Source organism: Euprymna scolopes, chromosome 45, assembly GCF_053919585.1.
Source record: "Euprymna scolopes isolate OS-2025 chromosome 45, ASM5391958v1, whole genome shotgun sequence".
NCBI lineage: Eukaryota > Metazoa > Mollusca > Cephalopoda > Sepiida > Sepiolidae > Euprymna > Euprymna scolopes.
In genome coordinates this window covers 55,999,184-56,022,649 of record NC_136526.1, presented here as the reverse complement: position 1 = coordinate 56,022,649, position 23,466 = coordinate 55,999,184, and the positions used below count along the sequence as shown (strand labels likewise).

The 23,466-nt window shown below is 34.2% G+C and overlaps 1 protein-coding gene across 1 annotated transcript; it reads right to left on the bottom strand.

Annotated features, from left to right (window-relative positions):
* Positions 1-8,267: 8,267 nt before the first annotated feature.
* Positions 8,268-20,789, bottom strand: LOC145269705 (uncharacterized). Its single transcript, XM_080125430.1, has 2 exons — positions 20,542-20,789; positions 8,268-13,285 (listed from the first exon to the last, which is right to left on the bottom strand). The coding sequence occupies exon 2, from the start codon at positions 12,096-12,098 to the stop codon at positions 10,989-10,991; it is 1,110 nt and encodes a 369-aa protein (XP_079981556.1). The 5' UTR covers positions 12,099-13,285; positions 20,542-20,789; the 3' UTR covers positions 8,268-10,988.
* Positions 20,790-23,466: the final 2,677 nt, after the last annotated feature.

The following is a 23,466-nucleotide window of genomic DNA, read 5'->3' as shown; positions in this document are numbered from 1 at the left end:
GAACTCATTGCATTTGTGCCCCATCTGTTGTATACATCGAATAATACGAGTTATTTCCCCTTGTTCACCATCATCATCGCCTGCAACCTCCCACCACAGAATCACGTGGTATATTGTAGTAGCAAAAACCTTTTTCAGCGTTAATAAAGTTTCTGTTATGTTCACACGTGTGTCTCTCTTCTCTTAATGTTCTCACTAACCCTTTACTAACTCAGTCACATACACCTGTATCAACATAAGACAACATGGTGTCAGGAAATAACTACGAACCTTAACACTCACAAACGTAAAAAAAAAAAAAAAAAAAAAACACACACACAACAACAACAACAACAATAACAACAAAAACTATAGAATTTCTGCCGCACCTCAAAGAACTTAACTTTTCATCTGACTACCTCGGACAAGAATAGGAAACATGGAAAAAACAACTTCAGTTATTTTTACAAGCAACAGAGTCAGATTTAAAAAAAATATAGAAGGTTAAAACATCGATTGTATGGGAAATGACGGAATAAAAATTTACTACACCTTCAATTTCAAGATCGAAGAACAGAAATACAACTTGAAAAATATAATAGAAAATTTTTACTTCCACTGCCAGCCAAGAAAACACCTAACTTTTCTCACATACCAATTCTTGATTTGCAAACAAAAAGAAACGCATAGATTTAATAGAATTTGTCATGGAACTATGGCACAAAGCAAGCAAATGTGAATTTGAAGAACTTACAGAGAGACTAATAAAAGACATCCTCATCTATGGCATTAACAACAACATTCTCCACGGCTCACAATGGGAAAATAACTGTTACAATCGTTGGTCGCAACAAACGAAGTGATAGTACTTATTATCCCCAGAAGAACCATTACTCCACAGCCATTGACGCCCTGAAACTAGTCATGGTACACCCGAGTTTACATAGCATCAAAGAGAACCCACAACAAACCTATGACCCAAAACGCGAAATACCTGAATTATTCTCTGGTCTTGGAAAATTTGGAAGAGAATATGATATCCCTCTAAAACCAGACACAGAACCTTATTTTGTTTCAATACAACGCTGTATACCACTACTTCTAATAAAATAAACACAGACGAAACTACAGAAGATGGGGGAAACGAGGGTCATCAGTAAAGTAGAGAAACACACTGAATGGTGCTCACCCATAATAGTAGTCCCCAAGCCAAACAGGAAGGTCAGAATATGTGTTGACCTCACCAAACTAAACAAAAATGTAAACATGACTTACACATGTTACCCACGGTTGAACACCTATTGGCTCACCTAGGAGAAGCAGAATTAATGAGCAAATTCGATGTTAACAGTGAATACTGGCAAAACCCACTACAAAAATAATCCCACTTACAAAAAAAATCCCACTTACAAAAAAATGGCACTTACAAAAAAAAATCCCACTTACAAAAAAAAAAATCCCACTTACAAAAAAAAAATCCCACTTACAAAAACAAATCCTACTTACAAAAAAAAAATCCTACTTACAAAAAAATCCTACTTACAAAAAAAATCCCACTTACAAAAAAAATCCAACTTACAAAAAAAAATCCTACTTACAAAAAAAAAAATCCTACTTACAAAAAAAATCCCACTTACAAAAAAAAATCCCACTTACAAAAAAAATCCTACTTACAAAAAAAATCCTACTTACAAAAAAAAATCCTGCTTACAAAAAAAATCCCACTTACAAAAAAAAAATCCCACTTACAAAAAAAAAAATCCCACTTACAAAAAATAATATGAAATAATTGATAGACAATTGATTCTAAAATAACATATACGAAATCTGGATAAGTGAAAATATATTAAAGCAAATTTTAAAACAGGATAACACTGGGCACCAATTGAGTTTCGGAATGAAAGCTGCATTGATTTATTTATATAATTTTAAAATCACCACTGTAAATTGTGGAGGCAGGACTTTTTTTTACGTTTTGCCACCTAAACTCCAGTCTTGCCAAATTAGGTACAATCTCAACTGGAAAGAATTTACGTGAATGAAATAGAAATTAATTCCTGCAAAAATATCGTTTGATCATGAAAACTTATTTGCTTCCTCATGTGAGAAACAGAAAGAGAACTTCAACACTGTTTTTTCTCAACTCGAAATAATTTACTTTGCTGAAATCAGAATAAATTCCATACAAAAAATATCATTTGATCACGGAACACTTCATCTTAACAATCCATAAGGTTGTGGGAACATGATGAGAATTAGCAGCGAACCAGATGTTAACGCATCCACCATGAGAGACAAAATGAAAAATCGTCTTTTGCAAATGGCTCCATGCATCGCTTCTGCTTGGGAAGAAAAAAAATAAGATAACCACAAAATAATTATCGACCAATGGCAGAGCTCCGCGCCTAAAATAAACACCTCAAATATCAAAGTCGCTGGGAGCTGGTTTGCCACTATAAAATGAGGGGACCAAAAGGAGGGAAGAGGAGATTCGCCCTGCTGCGTCAGTGAATGCACGGACAGATTCTCCCACCCGACCTAAAGAGATGAAGAAGAAAACGAAATAAGGCACCAGCGAACTGAAGCCGACTACGCTCTCATGTTATGGGCCAAACGCCTTCAATTCTAAACAATGCCTAATTCACACCAACCAAAGAAGAGGAGAAGGAGAAAGACGATGAAGACGCCGGGCTGCTAGTGCTGATGAAAGAAGTCACTTGCTTTCCAGTTACAGGCCGGGACATGCATCCACCGACAGCAGGATGACCGGCCTACCCTAACCCATTCCATCGTCCAAAAGATAAGTTACATTTTACGAACATTCATTCCTTGTCAATTCATACATACCTACAAACAGTTTACAAACATTCATCTCCTTTGTTAAATCCCTTTTTTATAAAAACCGAGGCCATAAGGTTTTCCAATTTTAAAAAAAATAAGATTCGTAGCAGTCGACACTTGCTACAAACAGGCAGAAGCTACTTTTCACAACTTCGAGATTTGAAATCCATTTCTCTCTGGCTTATCCAATTACAAGCCAGCTCTCTATCACGTGACAGAATATATAAAAGGCGAAATCTGAAACCATTAATCCTCTTTTATCCTGACCCTGCCGGGCAGTGGACATCAGCCTGGGGATTTTGCCCCAGGCTGAACGTGAGTACTACAAGCTAACTATGGCTCTCTTCTAACTACCATTTATTTCCACGTGCTGTACCCACACGAACTTTACTTATCATTCTACAGGACTACTCTTGTCGACACACACACACACTAACATACTCTCAACAACACATCAACACACTGAATACCTTTTGTAATGTATTGGACAGGATTATCTCCCTTGCACTACTGAACTAGATTATCTCCCTTGCACTTCAATGAACTACCACTAGAGGGTGCGACCGACGGTCTTGAAATCTTTTTCTTCAGTAAATAAAAGGACCGGGAGACGATCTTTTCCCTACGAGACGTACCGTCTGCCGATCTATCTATAATGTTATTTTGTCTTGTGCATTTTTATTCATTATGCATTGTTAATGTTGATATACTTCAATTGGCGACGAAGAACGAATAATGCGGAGGAGTAACAAGACAATTTAAAATTAAAAGCGAACACCCACAACAAATCGAACGAGGAAAAGTTGCCGAATAGCGGATAAAAATGGCTTTATTAGGCACCATTGGAGAATGGAATAGTGCGGAAGAAGAATGGTCGCACTATATTGAGAGAGTAAAGTTTTTTTTTACTGCCAATGATGTGTTGAATGAAGGTAAGAAACGTGCTATATAATGTTATTTTGTCTTGTGCATTTTTATTCATTATGCATTGTTAATGTTGATACACTTCACCTTTGCCCTTTCTTTCTCTTTTAACTGGCTTTCTTCGTACCGACGGCTACTACCTATAAAACGTGTGGTCTGAACTATCTCTTCTTTAACAAGCCAGCATGATATTAAATCTATCTTTAAACACATTAAACACGTTTCTCTCTTGTACACTCTACTAACAAAGATAACAAATAAAGTTGTTTATTAATATAGAATGAAACTCCATTTCGTTGTCCCTCATTTCTAATTTTTGGTGAACCTGAAGTGACTCCCCGCCTGTTATGCACCTTAAATTCTCAATATGGAAAAATATTACCATATCTCATGAGACTTATTCTTCTTGATAACCGTTATGACAAACTGCTGTTTGCATGTGTATTGAACACACACACACATGCACACAGACATACGCACACACGTGGGCACACACACACGCATATCGCTTAAACACATAATGATTTTATTTTCCCTCCAAAAATAACCACGTGTGTTCCCTCAACATAAAAGTTCATGATTATGAATCTTTTGCGTTTCTACCAAAGACTGTCTAATGGACACTTGTTGCAAAATGCTTAATGTTAAAATGATTTGAATTACTTTTTTCTTAAACAGGTTAATAAATGTTATTTAATCCCAGTACAGCGATCTTGAGTTCTTTTGTTATTCATGACTTAAATTTATATGGATGTGGATGTGACTCGACAGAGCCCTTTTGTAAGTCGAAGATCTCGTTAAACTGATCTTTAACGGTCCCAGTGATACTCTACCACTTTCGCCTTATAGATAACCGTGCACGTACGAACTTGATCATTAAAATCGTTGGATTCTAAATTTGAATTGATGAATGCCAACTCACACCCGACATATCGTATAAAAAATACAATAAAAATGACAATACGGCAAATTCATTGATTGTAATCATTTATAAACTCACTATGTCTGTCCGTCTCCATTTTTTTACTTTCAGATTTTGCTTTCAATTTCAATTCTGGCTGATGGCACCCAAGTCCCATTTTTTTTTACTTTTGAAATCGCGACAATATATCGGGTCCAATATGATATGAAATAACTGATAGACTATTATATATATATATATATACTAGCAGGGGTGCCCGGCGTTGCTCGGGTGTTTGGAGGTGTATGCTGTGCAAAAAAAGCAAAAAAAAAACAAAAAAAATGGTTAATTTTTTAAAACTTTGACCCCTATTATGACCCCTTAAAATTTATAGTTTCGGGCTCAAATCACTTTATTAAGTTAGATCCAGGTTCAAGGAACCTATATCTAAAATTTCAAGTGTCTAGACCCAAAATTGTCGGAGGAGTTTGGTAGAGTTCTTAAAGGTCAAATCGTTGAAATTTGACCCCTTAACAGCCAAATTTCTGGCTGACCCCCGTCACATCGATTTTCCCAAATCTCAGTACCCGGTATTTCAAATTTCAAGTCTATAGACTAAAAATTGACAGAGTTATTGCGTAGGGAAATGTACACAGACAGATAGACAGACAGACAGACACGTTCACTTTTATATATATATATATATATATATATATATATATATATATATATATATATTTCTGTGGAAATATTCCTAATTCAATTATATTTATTTTTATATGTACCAATCCTTTAGAAGCTCAATGTAATTACAGAACATATAATGAATAAATGACAAAATTCTATATTCCAAATGGTATGAGGTTGACCATCTTATAATTTATTCCTTTAATTCAGTTGACATTTGCAATTCTTGACAGTATCTGTTTTCGTAACACAAAATCATTCACTTAATTATTATATCAATCAGTGATGAAAATAGATTCACTGATTGATATAGTAATTAAGTGATTGATTTTGTGCTATGAAACAAATACTGTCAAGAATTGTAAGTGTCGACTGAATTAAAGGAAAAAATTGAAAGATAGTCAACCTCATGAAATTTGGAACATAGAGTTTTGTCAAATTATTCATATACATATATATCCATACACTCCATTTGCCACTGGTAATGTCGACTCAGGAGAGGTGTGGTTGGAGATTGTTCACCTCTTGCTACAAAAATGTCATGTGCAAACACCCCTACAGTGGGTATCAATAGTCTGTCAAACTGAAGGAGCCTTTTATGGGTACTTACATTTATATTGATGAGAACACAATATACCATTAACTGGAAAAAGGTGAGTGCATTTTGCATATTTAGAAATAAAATATCTGAAACAGTTATATATACCATTCACTAGACAAAGTGGGGGAGGGCAGAGCGGTAGCTCTAGATATATCTAAGGCTTTCGACAGGGTATGGCATGAGGGTCTCCTCAGGAAAATTAGATCATACGGTATCACTGGTAGAATACTTAACATAATTAAATCCTTCTTAGATAAGAGAAAAATCCAGGTTGTCCTCGACGGTCGTACATTTAAACAATATGATATAAATGCAGGGGTGCCCCAGAGTTTTATCCTTAGACCTCTATTATTCCTGATATTCATAAATGACCTCCCCGACAAAATTGCCTCTGAGATGGGTATATATGCTGATGACACTACACTCTATGGACGGCACGACAGGAAGACGAATGAACAGATTTCTAAAGAAATGGCAGAAACACTAGAGGAAGACCTCCAATCTGTGATGGAATGGGGACAAAAGTGGTTGGTCGCGTTCAATACCGCCAAGACTAAACTAGTTTCATTCAATAACTACAAGAAACCATCTCTACCACCTACAGCAAAGGCCAACGACTCTTTATCTGAGAGTACATCTTTCAAACTCCTTAACCTAACGTTCACAGGAAACATGAGTTGGAACAATTACATTGAAGGCATTGCCAGGGCCGCTGCAAGAAAGTTGGGCTCTCTCTATCATGCTAGACAACTACTAACACCCGAAAGTATCCTGTACCTCTATAAGGCCACCATTCGCCCATGTATGGAGTATTGCTGTCACATCTGGGCTGGTGCATCTGCTACTAGTCTCTCGCTCCTTGACAAGGTTCAAAAGAGAGTCGCAAACCTGATAGGCCCTGAACTGGCATCTCAGCTTCAGCCTCTGTCCCATCAACGAAATGTTGCATCCCCCTGCCTTTTCTACAAGTATTTTAATGGCGAATGCTCTGACGAACTGCAATCACTTGTGCCCCCACGACGTGAGCACCCTCGACAAACCCGACAGGCTGCTAAATCTCACCCCCACACTGTAGAGATCCCTAGATGTAAAAGATCTTTTTACTCCAATAGTTTCTTCCCCAGAACCGCTAGACTCTGGAATTCCATTCCAGGTCCCTGCTTCTCCAACAGTACTGACGTGCAGAAGTTCAAGTGTAACGTGAACCGACATCTTGCTGCCCAAATCCCTACATAGAACCCCAGTAGTTGTTGCCCCTGATAGTAGCCCCCTACACCAAAGTGGCAATGTGCCTTGTTTGGGGTGAAAATGTAATAAAAAAAAAGAGGGGATAAGTAATTGTAAAATCATTCAATTGAATGGAATAGTTATCTGTTTTTACAGCTTATTCAATGCATAAGTGTTTGCATCCGATTTCACTTTAGCATTTATATTTTTTGTGATTCTTTAATCTAATAATTTCAAGTTTCTCTATTAAACATAACAGGTGAATTAAATGAAGTACAGGCTTTTACCTTTCTAAGTATCTTTCATTCGACTAGACGTCTTTGTTCGTTTTGTTATATTATTGGCATACCAAAAAGGGGTCTGTTATATTGTGGGGTACTAAAAAGGAGTCTACTGTGTAATGTGTACAATAAAGGGGTCCATTGTGTAATGTGTACCATAGCACCATATCCCGATATGTGTACTTGAGAGGAAGGATTCATCTTGATGTGTATACGTGTCACTAAATGTTTATTGTTGGTGATTCTTCACTGTTTGGACCCTAGCTTATGTTGCTGTCTATTTATGTTATATGTATATCTTATTTTTCCTAAGCGAGTGTGTGTGTGTGTGTGATACCTTCATGCGTCTTTGATCTTGTCCACCTGGAATTCATCTTGTTCTTGGAGGGGAGGCTGGAACCTGTTTGCATGAACATCATCCACTTCCAAGAACGCTCGTTGGTTTTATATAGGTTTTATTCACTTTCCAAGTGTTGATCGCAGAAGAATGGAAATTGAATATCTTTGCTTGCGTGGTTTACTTCTAGGTTTCCATTCTGAGACACATCAGCCCTCTCCCCGGTGAAGGGTGGACGACCTGTTAAACCGCCCGCTCTGCTCAAAGTCTGAATTCCAACTCCCATGATCTCCAGCTAACCTGATCGACATAGCATACACATAGTTTCTGTCAGCTGACCAGCTACTCCTGGTAAACTTGTCTATGATATAATTTTACCATATTTTGACAGATCTTATAAATATTCTTCATATTCATCTCCCGTCCATCTCTCCAGTTAGATAGATAGAGCGAGACGGATAGATACAGAAATAGATACAAAACAAATACTTAAATAACTTACAAATACTTTATTGTGGTCGACCTATTACATAACAGTTTTAATTAAATCCAAATAACGTACTAAAAGTGAAGTGTCAGTATCACATGCTACATTATTCATTGACAGTGCATGACCATAGAATCTGCTTTTATAGTCATTAAGGAACTACTTGTATAGAATTATCCAATATCTGAGTTTTACTCAGTGTATATTTTAGCTTGGTATACCACCGAAGATGTGAGACAATTATTATTTAGCGGGCATTCAGTCAATCTTTGACAATTATAGTTATCATTGCTACTATACCCATTAGTGTAAGTAGTTGAATTATTTTTCCTCAATATTTTACTCATGTGTTTTTATAGGTTTTTAGTACAACTATAGCTCAGTTTAATGATGTTTTTTATTTTTTAAGATTTCATGTAATATACTGCCTGGTGCGAAGTGTTTATTCATAAGATGCAAAACTTTGTTTCCAAATTTTTTTAGCATTAGGTTTCAGAGGGGTGTGTAAACCAGATTATCTTTTTAGTTCGATTTCCAGATCTATTTGTATTTATCTTGCTTCTATTATATTTAATATTGACGTTCTTGTGTCCATTATGTTTTACTGCATTATTCAATATATTTTTGTATTTATTGAATGTTATATTGTTAGAGTAGTTATAATTTATTCCTTTCTCAATTGATTTATGTATGTGACTTCTAATAGATTCTGAGTGGTTAGATAGTGCGTAGATATATGTGGGGCTTGTATTTCTCCTGATTTATGGTTTGTAAGCGTCAGCTTTTAAATCAAAAGTGACGTCTACAAATTTGACCTGCTTTATATTATCATTTCCTTCGACCTTTAGGCCTATATTTTTCATATGCTTGTGTATTTTTCTTGTAATCCCATAACATTTTGCAGTTGTTGCATCATTACTAATCCTTAAACCTCTGTATCTGTATAAATCTTTATTTCACTATTTAGAGTAATATCGTGTAATATAAATAATTTAACTAGGTCTGTGGCTTTGCTGAGTCCAGAGAACCCATGGTAAAATCAAAGAAGCCATTACAGCTATTTTTTGTCAACTGTTGTCATTATCATTGATAAGTACCATTTGGCAAGACTTTATTATTATATCATTATCCCTTTATGGATATCCATACAGTTTTTAGCAAACTTTATTGCTTTTATGAAAAGTTCCTTAATGATTTATGAGTAATAATCCATAATGTCAAATTGCACAAAAGCACATATTTTCTTATCCATAATATTGGTGAATCATAATCATGTTGACACACCGGTTCCTGCCAGATCACCAAAGTTAAGCAACGTTGAGTCTGGTCATCACTTAAATGGGTGAACAATTTGGAAATTCCAGGCACTGTACGTAGGAGGACATCGACACCTCCCTGCAAGAGTTGCAAAAACCTAATGCCGTCATCTCCCCTAACAGGGATATACATGGAACTGGGAATCGCTTGTGGATTTCATACTCCCATGGAACTTCCTCCTTTGGAAGGAACCAGTTAAACCCAAATAGGGTTAGTGCCGTTTGACACACACACACACACACACACACACATTGCTGAATTACCTGATAGAGTCCAAAATGTTAATCCACTGGTTTAGGTTATATTTTGCTCTAATTTTGAGATTCTTTCTAAAATTATTTTGCTAATTCATCCAATTTCATTTCATTATGATTTGAATTTATATCCAACGACTCTTTTAAGGATAGACGTTGTTCCCTTTACGGTTTCATTACAGTTTGGTCTTCCATGCATTGTTTCCAAGTATTTTTTAAAGATTTTCCTTTTATTAGGTCAATTGCTCCTATCACAACCAGTATAATGTGTATTTCTTTCAGAGACGTTTATAAATCATTGTTGAGGTCCTATTATTTTGTTATCCTTTTCCCACTTGACTCAATTAAGATCATTTGAAATGGTGGCATCAGTAAAGAGCACAGTTCTTTCCATATTACAATGTCTTTTTTATCTGTTCCATATTGCAGTGTCTGGCTTGACAGCCTTTTTTTATTTGTTCCACAGGCAGGCAATTCTGGAAAAGAACCTTTATTCATGGAATGTGCATTTAGATTTAGGCACACATAGAGTGGGGGAAATTGTATATAGTGGTTATAACTAGCCAAGCGTTTTTTGTGAAAGTTTGGAGTTCAGTTGACCATTTGTCATGAAATAATGATAGAGCAGAGATAGGCGCGCAACATCTCTTTTGTAATAAAGAGGTTGCTGGGAAGAGAAAAGGGCACCATCTACTAGGTTTTGAAGCCAGTTCTGAACTCTATCAATGCTGCTCCTGCCCAGATGTGGAAACATTACTCTACTTTAGGAAATACTTGGCTTTTATACAGATTGTGAATTACATCGGCAGTGATATACCTACTGGAACGGTAGAGTGATCCAACCATTTTTCCAGTGATCTTAGCAACAGATTTGATGTATGTGTTCCATTTCAGATCAGAAGTGAAAGTTAGTCTCAGAACCTTGTAAAACATGGCGCTTTCCCAACATGAGAGCCATTCATTTCTATGGTGTGTAATGGGGGTCAGAGCGATTGTCATGAAAGGAGACAAGCTTGCTTGTTATTTATACATCTGTTTGCCTGTATGTACGTTTTTTTATTGAACAAGTTCACCTTTCTGTTTAATGTTATTGGTGATAGTTCATATTTTCAGATGTTGATCTATCAAGTTCAGTGTGTTCGCATGTCGTTTTTAACCCATGTGTGTTTTCATATGTAGTTTTAAGGCAGATCTTACCGAAAATGCTGAGCCACACACTCGGCAAGAATAAGGTTTCTCACCCGTGTGAGTTCGCAAGTGTATTTTTAAGGCGTACCTAACTGTAAATGAAGCCCCACACACTTCACATGAATATGGTTTCTCTCCAGTGTGTGTTCTCATGTGTTTCTTTAGTGAATACATGACGGGAAACGAAGCATTACAGAATTGGCACGGGTAAGGTTTTTCACCAGTGTGTATACGGACATGAATCTTCAGATCTGTTTTTGACAAAAAAGAAGTGCCACACACTTCACAGGAATGAGGTTTGTCTCCCGTGTGACTGAGCACATGTCGTTTCAAATTTGCCCTCTCAGCAAATGACGAGCAACACACATGACAAGAGTAAGGCTTCTCACCAGTGTGAGTTCTCATGTGCCTTTTCAGGTTCGACCCTTTTGTAAATGAAGCCCCACACACCTGACAAGAATATGGTTTCTCTCCGCTATGGTTGTGCTTGTGTCGGTTTAGTTCGGATCTGCAAGAGAAAGAAGTGAAACAGATCTCACAAGTAAAAGGTTTTTCTCCAGTATGTGTTCTCATGTGTACAGTTAATCGGTACCGTTCAGGAAATGCTGATCCACAAATCTCACAGGAAAATGCTTTTTTTCCAGTGTGTGTGCACATATGAATCTGTAAGGAGGATTTGCGTGCAAAAGAAGAGCTACATATTTCACAAGAATATGGTTTTTCTCCAGTGTGTATCCTCATATGAATTGTTAATTGTGATCTTATTGAAAACGATACATCACACAGTTTGCATGAAAACGGTTTTTCACCTGTGTGCGTTCGCATATGTGTTTTTAATGATGACTTCATTGAGAGTGAAAGACCACACACGTCACAGGAAAAAGGTTTTTCACCAGTGTGTGTCCGCATGTGGTACTTTAGAGATAAGTTCAATGAAAATGCTTTGCCACATACTTCACAACTAAAGGGTTTCTCTCCAGTGTGAGTTCGCATGTGGACGTTCAAGTTGGATTTATAGGAAAACAGCAGGCCGCACACTTCACAAGAATAAGATCTTTCTCGAATTGTTTTCATTTTACTTCAGTCAGTGACAACACGTTATTTTTATTAGATATCTACATTTTCAGTCACAATTCGCCACCTCCTTTTGGGGTTTAATTAATGAAGCAATCACGAACAAGTTTCCTCTCTCCAATACACAACTGTATTAGTAGAAATTTTATAGAAATTCTCTCAAATCAAGGAACCCCTTTCTTGGGAGTAAACACTTTTTTCCATAGAAATTCTATAAAATCAAAATGCCCCTTCATAGGGGTCAATACTTGATTTCTATATAATATCCACGTTTTCAGTCACAATTCAATTATTATCATTTCTGGGGCTAACACTGCATTTCTATGAGATACAGAGATATTCGAGTATAGAATTTATTAAAATTTTATAGAAATTCTAAAAAAAACATCAAGGAGCCCACACTTTCTTTCAATAGAAATTCTCAAATATCAAGGAGGCCCTTTCCTGGGGGTCAACACTTTCTACATGCAATATCTGCAATTTCAGTGACAATTTGCCATGTCTGGTGTTTATTTCATAAAACAATGAAAAACAATAAGTTTCCTCTTCTCAGTTGATGACTCAACTATTCCCATTTTATCGGACTAGCACTTGATTTTTATGAAATACAGTGATGTCCGAGTATTCAGTCAAAAACGTTTTCCTTCTTTCAAAGTTAAATTTGCATGGTTCATTTTATTCTGCCTAATTGACCACAATTAAATTATAGTTATACTTTGTATAGGGCATAATCATGTTAACACACCTGTTCCTGCTAGATCACCAAAATTAAGCAATGTTGAACTTGGCCAGTACTAAATGGGTGACTATTTAGGATTTTTAGGTGCTGTATGTGCTCTCCGCTTACCTCGGCATTGTTTCAAGTCGTCCTGAACTTCTCTTTACCACTGGAATCAAACAGTGTCAATACAGGAGAAATGTGTCTAGAGATTGCACAACCCTTGCCCCAGAGTTACATGCACAGCTGCCCCTATCAGGGGTATTCTTTGTCTTTAGGGACTAAATGGAGGCAGCAATATTATAGTTTGTTTTCTATTGTCATTTGCTGAATTTTGTTGGAATCCAGGACAAGAATTCATCTGATCTAATGAAGCATTCAGTTAAGTACTGTTATTTGAGACATTATAACTAGAGGATGCAGCATTCCTCTTAGGAACCAGTGTAAAGCCATGTTGAGTGAACTTTTCCTGTGAAGAAAAGACATTAAAAATGTTTTAGTAAATAAATTGTACAATAATTATATATAATAAATTTATAAGTATATATATGAAGTATCTATTCCTGTAAATAAACAATGCTTAACATGTTATAGTAAATAAAACTATAAACAAATTATACAATAATAAAACAAATAATGTGGTATGTATAAAACAATACATCCATTGAAAGGTTGGCCCGGAAACAGTGTGTATTCTCTCCTGATGATCCTACATTATCTGGAGACCACAATTTGTTCCTTATTAACTTTAAACACTTGAACTGATTTTATGAAGGTTCTCACAAATATACCTTGTCTGGAAGCGTTCTAGTATCGGAATATTTTTTTATAATAATCAGAAAACCGATAATCAAAAAATATCAGTAAATAAAGAACAATTCAATTTTGACTAAAGTTAACACCATTATACAGTCTAACATCACAAGTGCATTTGAGAAGTTTTACCACCACACAAGCAGGACTTGATGCATAAAATCAAGAGTAGATCTTTTGATAAGACGTAGGTGTGTTCAAAATGAATGTTTCTGTTTAGAGCACAATGGAACCATGATACTTGACTTTTGCAGTTTAAACTTTAATTCAAGTTTTCGACTAAAGCAAGCAATCAATCGATTTGATTAACAAATTTCATTGATTTCGATGACGATAAAAGTATTGGAAGTGTGGAAACATTTGTTGATCTTCATTCAATCCCAGGCAACGTCAGGTCTCCCTGCTAGTATCTACTAAAAAGTAAATAACAAATTCAGGCAAGAACTATTATCTAAATGTTGCTCCAATGCTGATATCATTTCAAAAATGTAACAATAAACAATTATAAGAACTATTATGACTGCTATATCAGGTTTGTGCGTGAGGTAAGCACACAGACACAAATTGTAAAAGGAAAACAGTAGAACAATTATTGACTCTTATTGACCTCGTCTACTGCAGAGGGCGCTAGTAATTTCCCCTTTTATCTCTCTCTCTCCACTTCTGTTTCTTTCTCTTTTCGCCTTGGCACGATCATGAATAGACGTGACTTGCGTTCGCTTCAAAATACATGCAAACCAAGAGCAAATTTCTTAATTCTTCATATATATTGATGGACTACAATGAACTTTCACTTAACTTCTCAACAATATTTATGAACTTATCAGAACTATATCTGTTTACATATTTCATACACACATGCTTTTATGTTATTTTCTATTGTTTGTAAATAAATGTATTGTTGTAACTCGGTATTTTGTTGTCTCATTTTGATGTTGGAATCGAAGAACACATATATATTCTGATTTTACCTTTCTTAGTTAGTCTGTACATTACGCTTTGAAAAAGGCCAAATACAATTTTTGAAGGTCCAGCTGCTACAAAAATGGTCAAATTCACAAATCTAAGTCTTGAGAAGAACAATCTGGCAACCCTGGATAGGAATATGAGTGATCTCCCCTTGATGTAGCCTCGTTTTCGAGTATCATTATAATAATATATGATCCTTGTTGTAATGGTGTGAGCGCTTTTTTACAAGAAAAAAAGTCAGCAAAACATTACATAAATAGGAAAAAATTTGAAGGAAAACAGAACAAAAGGTGCTGGACTAAAGGAGTCAATTAAAATTGGTTTTTGCAATGTGATTTTATTATTTATATAGAACTATGTAGCATAATATTACTTTCTGACTATTTATTAATACTTTTTAATGTATCTCATTTTGGTCAGTTCCATATTTAAAATATATTGGACAATATTTTCATAGATAAACTCATATGTTCTGTGTTATTGTTTTTTTTTTCAGTCAAAAAATCTAATTTTTTGCTTCTATCCAGAAAAATATCAGCCTTATCAAAACATTTGTGTGACTCAATATATTTCTCATTCCATGGAATTTTCATGGGTCCTGCTAGTATCGAATATTTATTTTTATATTATCCAATTATATATAGCAAGGATCATACACCAATCACATTCGAAAACGAGGCTACACCAAAGGAAAGTCACTCCCATATTCTTGTCCAGGATTGCAAAATTTGGCTTTTTTTAAAGTCGTTTGTCCTTCAAAAATTGTAGTTGACCTTTTTCAAAGTGTAACGTGCAGAATAACAAAGGAAGGAAAATTATTATATAGATATATGTCCAAATTCAAAATGACTTTGTTAACTTTGCTCATTGGATTGGATACATATTTGGTGGAGGGGGGGTTAGGGTTAGGGTTAGGGGGGATTATTTCTATGAATATCACCTTACTTAACACTAAACCTTAATTTTTTTACCGTTTTCACAAAAAAAAACATGGTGTACATTTTCTTCACACTGCCATTAGCCCTAACTCAAGAAGGCAATAGACAAAAATGCATAAAAGTTTTTCCAAAAACAAACAATTAAAGAAGAAATATTCTTAGTTAGATATATCATTATTACAAGGTTTCATTTGTTATATAAAATTATGAATATAAATAGGGCATTCGAAAATTAATGTCTCTTATTTTTTATTCTGCTTGAATGAATGAGGAGATTGCAAATTGCATTGTTTTGATTACTGAACTTTTGCACTTTCCCCACTCTATATCTGTGCCTAAACTCAAACGTAAATTCCATGAACAAAGCTTCTTCTTAGAACTGCATGCATGTGGAACTCTTTTCCATTTGCTTGTTTTCCATTTGACTACACTTTGCCTTTTTTTCATCTGACTACAATTTGGTTGTTTTCAAGTTCAATGTAAACAAATTCTTGATGAGCCCTTAAGTAATCCAATTTACCAAATTTCCACTACTAATGATTACTATGGTATTATTCTATTGTTTACTCTACACTCAATAACCCTTATCATCGAGTGGCCTCTGGGCCTTGATAAGTGGTGACCCCTATGTGAAAAAAAATCATCACGTGAAAGTTTCATATAAACGAGCGTACAGTATAATCCTGACCTTAATCTATGACCTTGAAAAATTGTGTACACCATCTCAAGGTTGGGGACAAACATTACATCAGCTTTGATCATGATCGCTCCAGTGGCGAGTGCTCTAGCAGAGTATCTATGCATATGCTATGACCTTGACCCGTGACCTTAATGTTAACAAATGGTGTGCACCATCCCTAGGTGCAGGACCATCATCATGCCAGGCTTGGTCATGATCAGTCCAGTGGTGTGTGCTGTAAGAAAATTGTAAACATACACACATACACACACACATGCTGCTTTATATATATATATATATATATATATATATATATATATATATATATATAAAATGAAAATTACAATTGAATTTACCAAAATGATCCAAGATGGTAAAATTAAAGTAAATTATAAATATTAAAGAATTAATATTTATAACAGTATCTCAGCCAGATATAAAAGCTCGATAATACCAAATAGGAAATAGAGCTTATAATATATAATATGATATATATATATATATATATGTATATATATATATATATATATATATATATATATATATATATATAAGCCGTTGCTTCATTATTATGGCGAAAATCGAAATGAATTTTCATTAAAAATTAATGTTATCTACTTTTTATGTAAATTTCATCTAAAAGCAATGTTAATTGGCATGTTGCAATTAATTAAATATCACTGCATTTACATGAAACATGTATTTTGACAAAGCCACAATCTATTAACTGCCATCATTTTGGGGTGAAATGTAACAAAACAGACTAGAATTACCTCCCCTGTTTATTCTGTTTATCATTTAAGTATAAATTGCAATTTATTCATAAACTATTTTCTAGGTACATGCATTTATAGTGGAAAACTGATAAGGGGATATAGTTTTGAAAGCTGGTTTATCATAATGTTTTGTAGGTTTCTGATTACTTTTTGATTATATTTGAAAGATGTAAGGCTAATGTTAATGAAAAGTGTTTCCATGGAAACTCACAAATTCAACTAAATTTTAAAGTTAGATTTTTTTTTTTTTTTTACACAGTGATCACCACTTATCAAGGCCCGGAAGCCACTCAGGGATAAGGGTTATTGAAAGTACATTACGTCAGTGTGGAGATTTGATGAAGTGTTTACTTAAGGGGGCGGTTCATTAGGAATTTGTTAACATTGGACTTGAAGACATCCAAGTTGTAGTCTGGTGGGAAGCAGGCAGACGGAACAGAGTTCCACAGGCGTGCAGTTCTAAGAAAGAAGCTTTGTTCATGGAAGCCGCGTTTTGATTTAGGCACAGATATAGAGTGGGGGAAATTTTTCACAGTGGATTCAGCTAGACAGGTGTTTTTCGTGAAAGATTGGCGAGGGGGGACCAGAGATTGGAGTTCAGACGAGCACCTGCCATGGAAATAACGATAAAACAAGGATAGGCTCGCAACGTCTCTTCTGTGGGAGAGAGGTTGCAGGGTAGAGAAAAGGGCATCCCCCACTAAGCCACGAAGTCTATTTTGTACTCTGTCAAGGCTGGATAGGCTGTTTTTAGCAGCTCCTGCCCAGATATGGCAACAGTATTCCATCCTTGGACGTACTTGGCTTTTATATAGATAGAGAATTGCATCAGTAGTGAGATATCTTCTGGAGCGGTAGAAGGATCTCACCATCTTTCCACCGACCTTGGCAACAGACTTGATGTACGTGTTCCATTTCAGATCAGGAGTAAAGGTCAAACTCATTGTAAAAATCCTTTGAAAGAAAATATTAGTTTTTTGGACTATTTCAAAGATAATTAGTAAAGTCCTAAAATATTGAATTAAATTTTTTAAAAAAACCTTTAATTAGCCCCCAAAAGCAAGAGATTCTGGCTTCACACACAATAAACAAAAAATCGTCCACAAAAGCCCAAACTGTCAGAAACTCAAAAAGCTATCTTAAAATGATGTTAAGTGGTTGAATGGGATGTAAAACCGATTGGTTTTCCTTTTTTTCAGTTGTAAATCTGTAAATTCGTATTGTGAACATTTGTAGTTTTACCATTTTTTAATTTAACTATTTTCCTGCGTTCCTGCTTTTGATTTTTCATTTTTTTTTTTCAAGATTATATAAAATGTATGTTTTTTTTTATGAACAATACCGTTTCATTAATATCATTTTTAATTATCTTTATTTGTTTGTCATTTTATTTATAAAATTATGCGGGAGTGATTCAATAAAAAAGATCTAAACTGATAAAAATCATTTTTTGAAATCCTGTATTCAATAAAAATTATTTAATAAAAAAAATATTATTTTCTAATATTGTCAATTTCAATATTTCATTTTATTTATAAAATGACGCCAATTTCACTATCCAATCAAGTGGCATTCTTATTACCGGTGTAACACGACTTATGTCCCATTTACTTATTCATATTTTAGTTTCCTTAAACTGTAAGAGGGCCTTTATGAACTGATTATACCATGCTGAAATAACGTTATTATTTTTAAAAAACATTCTTATTATAGGGAGGGTGTATTGTAACTATTAACTATTCTGCTCTTTCACCTAACAATGTAATAAAAAATAAAGATATCGTAAAACTTGAATTTAACCTGAAAATATCTTTTTCAAATAGTATGGTACAATAAATGTATAAACACTGATGTACGTATTCATCATGGAACGAATATGTCATATTCCAAAAATCGTGTAACCTGATCAGGTCGGGTTTTTTTTTTTTTAACTAAGAGATTAAAAATTATTACTAAGCAAGATGTAGTGCTTTGATCTAGTATAAATAAGTAGGAAATAACTAAATTCAAACTACCGAGATTAAAATCAGCTTTATAATGAATGCCTTTAATATTAGAATCGCTAAAAATCATAATTTTTTATTTGCTTAGTTTAAAAAATAATATGTGTTTTTTTTTTTGGAATATGACATCTTTGTTACATGACGAGTATGTACATCATAAGTTTAAAAAAAAAAAAAAATAAGTATAATTAATTCTAAATATTCATAAAAAACAATGGTTCGACCTTGATTACAGAATAAAATGTTATCGTTTGAAAGTTTACAAAAAACTGGAAAAGTCACTAAATATTGTAATGAGTTGATTGCAAGAAAATAATTAGCACTTTGACAGTGCCAGGAGGCGAATGTATTTTAGTTTCAAGAACGGTCGATAGAGGGGGCTGTCAGTCGAACAGGGGGTCGATAAATCATCACTCATTGAAAAAAAGAAAAACAATATTAAAAATTTCTATAAATTTTTATAAATAAATAAATAAAAAACTTCAATATTATTTTTTTTTCTCTCTAGTGACAAACAAAAAATTATATTTTAACATATGTTTATACAATCTTATTGTGAAAAACACAATCTTTATGTAAAAAATATTCTTGTTTTTAAAATTATATTTTGCTGCATTTTTATACAATCTTATTGTGAAAAAAATAAACAAAAACAAAAAAAAATTATATGTTGCTACATTTTATACAATCGTACAGGAAAACAAATAATTCTAAAAAAAACAATCTATAAATGTTTCATGTTTTCAACCTTTATTTTATTATCACTTATAAATCAATCACTTAAAAGAAAGAAACATTAAAACTATATTTTTTATACAATAAATGTTTCGCTTTTTCTATATTTTTGTGTTGATTTCGTTATTATTTTTACGTTCTCGGAGACACTTGTTTATATTTGAGGTTCACAGAACGGCCGGTAGAGGGCATTTCTCATTCAAAGAACAGGGATCGATAACTCGTCTCAGTCGCCTCATGACACTGTCATGCAGAAGTGCCAAGTAATTTTGTGTAGACGTAAGAAAATATTTTTTAAAAGATATTATTGCATGAGGAGTTATTTCGTGTTAAATCCATTAAGAAAACACACGCACAAACTTTTATTTACAAATACACACTTTAAATATCTATACATTGAACAATGAAAAACATGTTTTGGGGTTTATAGCTTGTTTATATAAACAGCGAAACGCCGTGATCCGAAACAGAAAACGAAACGAGGTATCGTTTTCTAGAACGAAGAAAGTGATCGTTTCGTTTTCCGATTCATTTCGGATCAGCACTTCGCTTTTTACACCAACAAGATTTGACCCCGAAATACTTAATCTATAGATATTTAAAGTGTGTGTTTCTCAATACTAAATGCGTAGTTCTATCTAGATTTTAACTCAAAATGATGTTTCATGTAATGGTATTCATAAAAAAATAAAAAAAAACATTGTTAATGGCTACACACGGAATTATATTTTCGCGATCAACTCAATACGGTATTTAGTGACTTTAGCCAACAATCATATTTACAAAGATGTAAAATAATTACAGTAACTTACTTTTAGAGTCAATCTTTTTTTTTTTAATTATTATTATTTTGATTAATCTGTTTGAAAAAAGAATAAAAACCGGGTGAAAGAATTGCGAATTTAGTGCTGCAGAGTTTAATGAGTCCGCAGTAAACATTCAAAATGGTGACTGCGATTCGCAGAAAATATTTTTAAAAAAGAAAATAAAAACAAAGGGAGAAAACCCTGAAATAAAGCGTCAATGTTTCTTTGAGTAATATTTTAAAATGTATAGGTGATTTTAAATTAAAAAAAAAAGTTTGTTTTTTTTTCGACTTCCGCTTTATATTTAGAAGTTTTGCCGGTGAATAATTAAGAAGAGTTCCTTCTGATTAATATTCATGTGAATTCATTTTACTTTTTAAATTATACGTAATGATACCGTGGCATTTATTGGGTGGGTTTCTACCAGAATTGTGAATATTTTTTATTTATTTATAAATCATTATCAAAACTTTAAATATTTAGGTGTCACTTTACGGCCAGTTTACACATTTTCACACTACGTTTTCGAATCAAATATACGTTTTACAGTGAACAAAAACCACTAAAAACTTTCGGTGCTAATGCAGAAAGTGATCCGCGCTATTTTTTAAATCGTATTTCCAGGTTTAATTAAAGTTTTATGATATGTTTTTTTTTTTTATTATTCAATTGTACGGTCAAAGTACAGAATAAGTACAAAAACCCTCCTCTCCCCATGTTAAGAATGGCATATTAAATAATAACGTTATTATTTCAGCACGGATCACTCTCTGCATGAGTACCAAACTTTTCCAGAAGAGTTAGTTATCTTGTCTTGGATAACAGTTTTGCCTCCGTTCATTCCATTTTATTTGATCTTGGTTTTTGATCACAAGGTCAAGGCTGCTACTTGCGCTACGAAATTCCAGATGACAGCCATCTTGAATTTTATTAATTCAATATTTACACATTTTTAATCCTGCATTTTTCAAGTTTCAATGAGTAAAATAAATTAACTTTTTCCTCAAAATGGCTCATTATGTAATAATGTTTAAGGCAAGAAATATTTTTAATGGCGACACAGATTTATTTTCTCATGTCATCCGCAAACCCTACTTAGTGACATTACCAAATGCAAATCTAAAAACCAGTAACATTTCATTTGAACTTATAAAAATAGCATGTACAACATGTAATTTTTTTTTTTCTTTTTAATGATTTATTTAATGTAATACATACGAAAATAGAATGAGACAGACCAACCCATCGATATCCATGACAAATAACACCCTACATGAGAATTCTTCTTTCAAACTCCTCGGCTTAACATTCACGGACAATATGAACTGGAACAAATACACTGAGGACATTGCGAACGCTGCTGCAAAGAAGGTGGGTTCTGTCTATCATGCTAAAAAACAGCTTACACCTGAGAGTATCTTGCACCCCTACAAGGCCACCATTTGCCCATGCATAGAGTATTGTTGCCACATCTGGGCTGATGCATCTACCACTAGTCTCTCTCTCTTGAATAGGATCCCAAAAAAGAGTTTTCAATCTAATATATCCCACTTTGTCAACTAAGCTCCAATCCCTTTCCCATTGCTGCACTGTTGCATTTCCATGCATATTTTACCAATATTTTAAGTGAATGTGCTCTGATGAACTTGTTGCACTTGTGCCCCCTTGACGAACATATCCCCGATATACCTGCTTAGCAACAAAATCACACCCTTTCACTAATGAGGTCCATAAATTCCAGAAAGTTTTCTATTCTAATAGTTTCTTCCTTCGAACAGCTAGACTTTGGAATTAACTTCTTGCCACCTGCTTCCCTGACTGTACTGATATGCAGAAGTTTAAATGTAATGTAAACCAACATCCTGTTAATCTTCCTACGCATAGTCCCAAATAATACTTCCTTACGTCCAAGTGGCGATATGCCTTGCTAGGGGTAAACTATCTATGGCAGCACATCAAAGGCCATAAACAACCAAGGGGAAGGGGGTGTAGGTGTGAGAGAAGAAAGCAAAGGGGCTGATTTGCTTTGTCATCGCTTCCAATAGAGCTACACCGGAAATCAGGAGGTACGTAAGCTGACTATAACCAAAAAAATTTCTTTAGGGATGAATTCGGCTCATAATATATTTTTTCGGTTTTGTGACAGATCGATTGCATATTTTAGATTAGTTTCAATTTTTGCTTATTCTTCGTTATTTTAATTGAATTAATGTTTTTTTATCAAAAGCAAATTTTGATATAGATTTATGAAAATAAAACTGGAAATTATTTAAATTATAATTAATTAAATCAAAGTACTCTTTTTTCTGTTTGTTGTTTAATTAAATTAGGTACTTATGCATTTATTGTTGTAAGAAATTATTGAATCATCGTACAAGCTTTAACTGCTATTGTATCGATCGATTTGATTGGTTGAATCTAACAAGACATGTCACGTGCCTTTGGCACCAACTTTCTATTTCCTTTCAGTTTCTTCAGCTCATTCCTCATCAGCAAAGGAGAAAAGACTTATTTTTATTACGTCTTCTTAAAAGGAGACTTGGACGCTAACATTAGTGCCTTCTATGCTTCATATCTCAGCCGTGGATGAAGTACAGAACATTTGTAAAAGCCTACGAATTAGGTTTACTTATAAGACAGAATGTCTACAACTGCATTACGGACCTTTCTTATCATTGTGAAATTTTCATCTTCGGTATTCAGCCTGTTTTTTTTTAGGGCCATGAGGTCCAATGGAACACGACTAAATTAATCTTTCCCTGCAACAAACTATGACAACATGTGGATTGCAAAAGGACTAAAACTTCCGCTTCATTGAAGCAACCTTCCAGCTCCACCACATTGGACGCAATATGGGCGCACTATTTTGCAATAATATCCAGTGTACCAATAAAGTTTGTCTTAAATTTTAAAGGTAGAATTTGTTGTTTT

Coding starts and splice junctions, on each gene's coding strand:
- LOC145269705 (XM_080125430.1), bottom strand. CDS start 12,098: ATGAAAACAATTCGAGAAAGATCTTATTCTTGTGAAGTGTGCGGCCTG.